The 8,867-nt window shown below is 42.8% G+C and overlaps 1 protein-coding gene across 1 annotated transcript; it reads right to left on the bottom strand.

Annotated features, from left to right (window-relative positions):
• Positions 1 to 481: 481 nt before the first annotated feature.
• LOC137562280 (chemerin-like receptor 1) lies at positions 482 to 6,435 on the bottom strand. Its single transcript, XM_068273614.1, has 3 exons — positions 6,326 to 6,435; positions 3,355 to 3,371; positions 482 to 1,602 (listed from the first exon to the last, which is right to left on the bottom strand). The coding sequence occupies exons 1-3, from the start codon at positions 6,433 to 6,435 to the stop codon at positions 482 to 484; spliced, it is 1,248 nt and encodes a 415-aa protein (XP_068129715.1).
• Between the last annotated feature and the right edge of the window lie 2,432 nt (positions 6,436 to 8,867).

Below are 8,867 nucleotides of genomic sequence, written 5' to 3'. Positions count from 1 at the left end.
TTAGCACCTGTGATATGCCACAGTGACAAATACAGATCATAACTGTTTTGGTTTTTAAAGATTTTTTTTTATTATTTTTCAACAAACTTTTTGAAAAGAGTAAGTACAGGAGGTAACACATTGGCTATTACATCATTGTATCAGATAACATCAGTGTGCATAAACATTTGCAGCAAACCAGTGCTGCATCATTACAACATTCTCCGTTTTTTTTAATGTTTCTGAGTATAAACTTACATAGCTTATGTGTCACTTATAGATTAAACACACAAGCGATAACAAAAGTCTGCATGCATACAGCTATCTTATTTTATTGTCAGAGTGCAATCTCCATTACAGGAAATCACAGCTGATCTGACAAGGTCATGTTCATGATACAAATACATTTCTGTATGTTGATATGTAGCACCCTCCTGTGGTGATAACTTGACTGCCAACGTCATGCTCATTCTTGCGGTAAGTAATGTCAGTCTGCAGATTTTCAGTTGCTTCTTACACTACTCAAGAAATCAAAAATGCCAGTTCTAGCTTGTCTACCAACCAAGACATATATAATGGGGTTCAGGAAGCAGTTGGCATAGGCAACGCTGCAGAGAAATGGCATGAAGGTTGTAACTTCCAACAGCATGATAAGTTCTCTGTTTGTGACAGCAACCAGTATAAACATGTTTGCTAACATTATCGGTGACCATGTCCCAAAGAACACCACAATGGCTGTGATGACTATCCGGTACAGCCTTTGGGTGTTCACTGTCTGTGAATTTCGAACCTGAATAGCTATGGCGATATTTGAAAATATTATTACACAGAGTGGAATACAATAGCTAAGGAGCAGGAGAGGAATATAAAACCACTTCACTGAATACACCATGTTATCCCATTCCGCAAGAGTGGCCTCGCCGCAGCAGCATCTTTCAGATGAACAGTGCTTGAAAAAATGACGGTACTTTTCATACATGTCACGATAAGCCTGCTCCTGTAAGTTTAGATGCTTGCTTAGATTATACACAGGGTCAAATGGTCCATTGTCAAAGTCCTCAGGGTTGAAAAAAGTACAATATTTGTTTTCTCCAATTTGAAACTGTCTACCAAAAATGAATACAGGAAGAGCGGACACCACAGTGACTATCCAAATTGCTATGCAGGTACAAACTGTAATGCGTTTGGAGATGAACTTCTGATAAAACATTGGCTTTGCCACAGAAAGAAGCCGACTGATATTTAACGTCATGAGAATGAATACATTGGCTTGCATATTAGCACTGACAACAAAGAGGAATGTTTTGCACACATATTGACCGTAGGACCAGTCTCCAGTAATTGCAGTAAAGCTATGGAGTGGCAATAAGGTAAGAGAGATGAAATCAGTGATGGCTAAGTTCAGGAACCAAACTTTAGACTTCTTCTTCTTCATTGCGAATATGGTATAAAAGATAACAATGGCATTGCCAATCAGTCCGCCAACACATAATACCAAAGATAGCCCAGTACTTAAATAATGAACTACAGCAGCATACTTGATTTGGTGATGAAAGAGGTCCACAATTTCCCCAATGGAGTAACAGAGACTGTGCAACATCTTTCCCTCGGCAAAGGCAGAAGCTAAAAATAAATTAAAGAGAAAAGAGTGTTTTTATATACAATTCTAATAGAGTTATTAAATCCAAAATATTTTAAACTTGTAACACCATATTTTCACTCAACTCATCTTTTTTTTTGTCTGTAGAAGTCAGATTTCAGAGGAATTATCAAAGGTGGGATATGGCCTTTAGCTTTTGTGGAAATGTCTACAATTAGCAACTGACTGAATTACACTGCAGGCCAAACATCTAAAGCAGAACGCTACCACTTCTGATAAACAGAGAGCTGATCACATCAGTTCTATATATTGTATGTATCCATGGCAAGCCTTATTTCAGCATACTTACAGTGCTGCCCATAATTATTTATACCCCTGGCAAATTTTGACTTAAAGTTACTTTTATTTAACCAGCAAGTCATTTTTTGACGGGAAATGACATAGGTGTCTCCCAAAAGATAATAAGACAATATATCAGAGGCATTATTGTAGGAAAAAAAATTCTCAGCTTTTATATACATTTGAGAAAAAAGTATCCAGTCCAAAATTATTCATACCATTCACAAACTGTCACAGTTTTGGGGAAAATTCAAAGTTCTATACCATTCCAAATAATCCAAGCTGTTCTAAAGCATTCTAATTACCCTGATTAATTGGAAACAGCTGTTTTAATCAACTCAACAGGTGAAAAACAGAAGCTCTCTGCAGTTGGTTTGTGGACAGTCATGGCTAAGACTAAGGAGCTCAGTGAGGACCTGCATCTGCGCATTGTGGCTGCTCACAAGTCATGAAAGGGCTGCAAGGCCATTTCTAAATGTTTTCTAGTTCCTTTGGCTACAGTGCAAAGTACTATTAAAAATACAGCACTGTGGAAAATCTCAGAGGACGTGGTCGGAAGCCAAAAGTGACACCTGCACTGGCCAGGAGGCTAGTGAGAGAGGTGAAAAAGAATCTAAGGATCACCACCAAGGCCATCCTGGTGAATCTCGGCTCTGCTGGTGGCAATGGCTCAAGGCAAACAATCCAACGGACACTGCACATTGCTGGGTTCCATGGATGCAGACCAAGGAGGTCGCCACTTCTCCAAAAAAGGCACACAAAAGCTCGCTTGGCCTTTGCAAATGCTTATCTGGACAAAGAAGACTTCTGGTCTTCTGTGTTATGGTCAGATGAAACAAAAATTATTTGGTCACAATGATGTTTCCTTCATTTGGCGTAATAAAAGGAGAAGCCTTTAACCCACAGAACACCATCCCCACTGCCAAACATAGTGGTGAGAACCTTATGCTTTGGGGTGTTTTTCAGCCAATGGACCAGGGAACCTAATCACAGTAAATGGCACCATGAACAAAAGAGCAATACATTTCTCCCCTGATGACGCAAGATTGGGAAACCGGTCGGGAAGGCGATAGGCGGCACCACTACATCTGAGGTCTTCTATTGACCATTTTATGCGCGCTACTTTTTCGGGGTTCCCAGTGCACGGGCCCCGTATGTGAGTTTTCTTTTCCTTTCATTAATTGTTTTATATGCTACGTAATAAAGACGGTTTACACTTAGATGTGCCGTATATCTCTTTCATGCTACTATCCTATTGGACTCCCCTCTGGCGAGTCTTTGTGACCTCAGGATATCTACTGCATTCCGGAGGAATCTGTGGCGTGTGGCATCGCTGGTGAAACAACACCATCTGAGAGTTCTGTGGACCGTCTATCAAATTCGTTTACAACCTAATAATGTGGGTTGTTGGAATCTGGTAAGCCTTGCTTCATTACCTTTTCGTTCAAGGATCCTGTATATCAGAAAATGGCGAAAGCTGTATTATTATAGACCTGCGCTGACTTTGTATATTTAATACATGAGGACTCTCAACGATGACATCAGGCAGTCTGCAGAAAAACTTGGCCTCGGACATCAGTGGACATTTCAGCATGACAATGACCCAAAACACACAGCAAAAGTGGTTAAGAAATGGTTAGCTGACAACAACATTAACGTTTTGGAGTGGCCCAGCCAGAGTCCTGACTTGAATCCAATTGAGAATTTGTGTGCGTGACGGCAAGAAGACCTTCCAATCTGAAAGATTTGGAGCTCATTGCTAAAGATGAATGGTCAAAAATACCTGTGGAGACATGCAAAAAGATGGTCTGCAATTATAGGGAGCATTTGATTGCTGTAATAGCCAATAAAGGCTTTTCTATTGATTATTAAGAAGGGTATGAATTATTTTGGACTGGACACTTTTGGCTAAAATGTAAAAAAAAAGCTGAGAAATGTTTTTTCCCCCACAATAATGCCTCTTGTACATTGTCTTATTATCTTTTGGGAGACACCTATATCATTTCCCGTCAAAAAATTACTTGCTGGTTGAATAAAAGTAAGTCAAAATTTGCCAGGGGTATAAATAATCATGGGCAGCACTGTGCATGTAAGCAAGTAAAACATGCACATAACACATAATAATTCAACATGGTTCCTAACACAAACTATGAAATGAGAGTGTCCAAGATAGGACACAGGATTAATCCAGATGTGAAAAACGAGTAATACTACACGCAACTGATTAGTCATAGGGAGATCCTAGGCTTTCTATTCTGCACAAGATGTACAGATTCAGGCCAGCAAAGAAGAGTAATTTCGCTGCCTGCAAATTGAAATGTACAGACACGTTAACATTACAATTCATGCAAAGCACTTTCATTACCTTTCTATAGCAATCGTTTTCTATTTAGGAAAAAATAGAAACATCTTCACGAATTCCTTCTATGGGTGTCTTTTTATTTTTTCTAATGAGCATTGGCAGGGCCGGATTTCTGGGAAGGCCACAAAGGTCAAGGCCTAGGGCGATAAAATTCAGCAGGGCGCAGGACTTGGAGAGATAAGAGGTCACATGTCAAAGTAAATCACTTCTGCTTTGCTCTATTCTGCCTGAATTCCAGAGATCCCTGCATCTCTCTCACTGCAGAGTGTGTGTGATGACAGCATCTGTTGTCATCTGAGGATCTTGTCCAGTATAATGAGTGGGGACATACAAGCTGCTGTGAGAAGAAAAATATATGGGCTCAAGTAGTAGAACGTTCAGATTAGTTTCTTTATGTACGCATTCAAGGACAGGAATTATCAGCTCTCCTCTCCCCCTGACTGATGTTTATTACTTGGTCAGAGCTGTTAAACACCTGAGACCTGTTGAATTTATGGTTTGTTTATCTTTCCTAAGGAATGACAGTAACATTCTCTCTGTGCTACAGTTTAACTCTTTCCTAACATGTTTTAGAAGCAGCAAAGCATTGTTCTGTGTTAGCCATCAGTGAAAGCAGGATGTTTTGAAACAGAATGACAACTGTATTACATTTATTTATATTTACAAAACAATGTATGCATCTCCTGCTGATTGTATATATAGCTGTGTGTCCTAACAAAGGCTCACTGTTTTCTTTTGGTTATCCAATAAATATTATCATTCTATTACAAAACGTAAAAACTTCCTGCTGACTGATTAAGATCTGTAGTAACTTGCCCCAAGTGCTAAATTGTCACTGTGTAAAGTACACCTGAGCTTATGCTAGGTACGCATGATGCAATTTTCTGACAGATTTACTGTCAGATCGACTATTTCCAACATGTCCGATCTGCTATCCGATAGATTTTCTGAATTATTTTTTCATAGAAATGAACGGAAAATCGATTGAAAATTTTTCAGAAATCAGATCAGACATTGTAAATAATCGATCTGACAGTAAATCTGTCACAATTGCATCGTGTGTACCTAGCATTACACTACATCTATGCCAGCGTGTGTAGTGTCGGATCCTTCTACTTACCTGTTCTCTGTTTTGGATTGGTTTCTCTCCTTTGCGCTGCACCATCACCGGTTTGTGACTCTGACTGAAGCAAGTCGCACAGAGGACAAAGAAGCAGCGCATACTCTGTCCTCTCGGACTTCTTGTAATTTCGCACTCCTGTATGCAGGTGCACAGCAGCCGAGGCTTGGCGTGTTATGGGTATGCGTACTTGAGAAGTGCTGCTCATATATGAGCATCATTTCTGAATTATGCAAGCCCTGAACACTATAGGCTGCTGTGCATCCAGGCTGGAGTGCAAAATTACATGGAGTGGCCAGAGCATGCACTGCTTCTTTGTTGAACAGGGGGGGCAAAGCAGCAAAACAGACAGGAGCCCATGTAACCCAGTGATCACTAGTCAGAGTTGGACAGAATAGGGGGGGGGGGTGGTTGGTGACAGCCAGCCTAGGGCGCTGGAAAGTACAAATCCGGCCCTGAGCATTGGTGAATGAGAGGGGCATTGATCAGGTTCAGCAGTAGGCAGCTGAACCTGATGGCAGCACAAAGCATGTGGCTCCCAGGAGGTAGAGGAAACCCAATGCAAGATAGAACAGGTACTGTATATTCCGGCATATAAGACGACCCCCAAACTTTTCCAGTTAAAATATAAAGTTTGGCATATACTCGCCATATAAGACTATCCTTCTTCCAATGCACACCAAATAAAAATGTAAAAAAAATCATATACTGTTGCTATGTATGAACAGATACTGGTGCTGTACCCAGTATATAACAGTATATAGGCGATTGACTGGTTGGATTGGTAAACTCTCCCTCTCCCTAAGTGGATTAGTCAGCTCTCCTTGTCTACCTGTTTATCAGAGCGGTATGAAAGAATAAATTGTGCTGTCCTCATAAAACATGCCTCTTTCACCCTTCTGGCCCACCCTTGTATCCTACTTACCTCCTTCTCTGCCTCTCAGATCTCGCACATATGCGCCGATGCCTCTTCGCTACAGTCCTCAGCAGCGAGATCTGAGAGGCGGTAACAGAATAGGGCATATCACCCGGCATTAATGACACCCGGCAAATAAGACGACCGCTGACTTTTCAGAAGATTTTCAAGGGTTAAAAAGTAGTCTTATACGCCAGAATATACTGTAAATATTACAGCACTCCCTGCAATACCTTGCTAGGTGGGAGGGAGGAGCAGGTCCACAACCCTCAGCTGCAGCATCCCCTCTGTGATTGCGGGAGCCGCAGGGGCTATTGCTATGCTGTCAAAAAAACCTCTCCAACACAGTGGATGCTCTTGGCTAATTGTGATGCTCCATATAAACTTATGTACAGAGTGCTTGAGGGGGCCGATAAAAACTCCCACTTGAGTCCATAGCTCCTGTATGCAGCCAATACATCAGCTTCCTAACTGATGGAAATGTACTGCTACTAGAGATCACTGTTCAGATGAATTAACTGTCTGAATTGGTCTGGAGGTTTATAATTGGCAAGTCGGTAGCAAATAGAAAGTCCTTACCACAAGAAAATGTATGCGTGCATCAAACACCAAGTATAACCCAAATTTGGCTTAATTTGGCTTATCATGAGGCATTGCTCATGCAAACATGCATTTGCTTTCGCATGCCAAATTATGCAGGGTTAAAAACCAATACCGCAAAGCGGTTGCCCTGCGGGGATTAGTTCATGCTACATTACCACTATCCAGGAGCGCCACGGGGAGGCTCCCCAATGCCCCCCTACAACTGGGGGCTTGGGAACCACAGCGGCACTCCGGAGGGGGGAGGATGGGGGCGCAGGCCAACCCCCAAAGCGTGGCCAGCGCCAGGGAGGGCCGTCTGCACCAACCTCCCGATATTAAAAACAGGCACTTACCTTACTGTCCATTGCATTCTGCTACATGAGCAAAACTTGGGAGCACCACATGAGAAAGGAGTGAAGCATGGGCCACCCCAAGCTTTGGAGCTCAGGGCTGGCTTACACGCAACACTCCAGGGGGGCAGGCGCAGACAGCTCACACCAGGGCTCACACCACCTAGAACAAGCCATTCACCACTTGCCTCCAGCTTTTCTGCCAGTTCACAGTACTGTGTCTACCACCTCTCAGCTGCTGCCATGGTCAGGTGTTTGCAGGCATCCGTGATGCGCATTGGTATGGCACAGTAACTGTGCAGCATGTCAGCTGCTCCCATGGTCAGGTGTTTGCAGGCATCCGTGATGCGCATTGGTATGGCACAGTAACTGCGCAGCATGTCAGCTGCTCCCATGGTCAGGTGCTTGCAGGCATCCGTGATGCGCATTGGTATGGCACAGTAACTGCGCAGCATGTCAGCTGCTCCCATGGTCAGGTGCTTGCAGGCATTCGCGACAGGCATTAGTATGGCACAGTAACTGCGCAGCATGTCAGCTGCTCCCATGGTCAGCTGCTTGCATGCATCCGTGATGCGCATTGGTATGGCACAGTAACTGTGCAGCATGTCAGCTGCTCCCATGGTCAGGTGTTTGCAGGCATTCGCGACAGGCATTAGTATGGCACAGTAACTGCGCAGCATGTCAGCTGCTGACACTTTTGGTTACAAACACTGCCATTCCATTGCAGCATCACACAGCAACTGAATGGCGCTTAGTCTCCACTGATTGGCAGTTGAACTAATATCAACCATTCATGTGAAAGAGCCCTAAAGAAGAACTTTTGTTGTTGTTGTCATAAAACGTTTTATTAAAGTTTAACATAATAAAGAACATACAGCAGGGTGAAATCCAGCAAAAATGTTGCACATCAAAAAGGAAATACCAACATTGAATAATATGGCAATGCATCAAACTAAGTTGTTCTCCACACTGACATTTACACAACCTAAAAGGTAGCTAGGAAGGAAAAACTGCAAATTAAAGAACTAGGCTGACTGAACCAGTGGGCCAGCACGGAACCCCGTCAGAAAGCACTGATATCATCTATCATATATATGCCCTTAGAAATATAAAAATCTTCATATAAGAACAGCCAACAACAAAAGGTGTCTCAGCCATTAGGCAGGTATAAATTCTTGCCTAGAGCGACAGGAGGAGGGAAAGGCGCTGCTGCACTGAGTAGTGAGAGAAGAAATGCCTCTCAGCTCACACAGGTATCAGTTTACACAGCAGCAGCGCCTGACTCGACTCATAACTGATTCACTGACTGATTCATTCATTTCCTTCAGCTCAATGATTCAAAGAACCACAGTAATGAATGAGTCAGTGAGAGAAGGCTCTCATCCTAGTCAGGGATCCGAGTACAGCATCAGCTCCTGAGTCCTGAGATTCATTCAGTCCCTCTCTCTCTGCTACTGGTAACTGCGTGGATGTAGAGACTGTGTAGCAGCCAGGCATTGACTGCCCCCCAGGCCACCTTTCATTCAGTGATTTGGGTTTGGTCCTGTGTCTGTATTCAGGTTTGTTGTTGTAAGGCAATGTAAAACACTAGGCTAGCTGATAAAAGTGCCATTTGAGGG

Source organism: Hyperolius riggenbachi, chromosome 3 (assembly GCF_040937935.1).
Source record: "Hyperolius riggenbachi isolate aHypRig1 chromosome 3, aHypRig1.pri, whole genome shotgun sequence".
Taxonomy (NCBI): domain Eukaryota; kingdom Metazoa; phylum Chordata; class Amphibia; order Anura; family Hyperoliidae; genus Hyperolius; species Hyperolius riggenbachi.
This window is presented reverse-complemented; position numbering and strand designations above follow the sequence as displayed.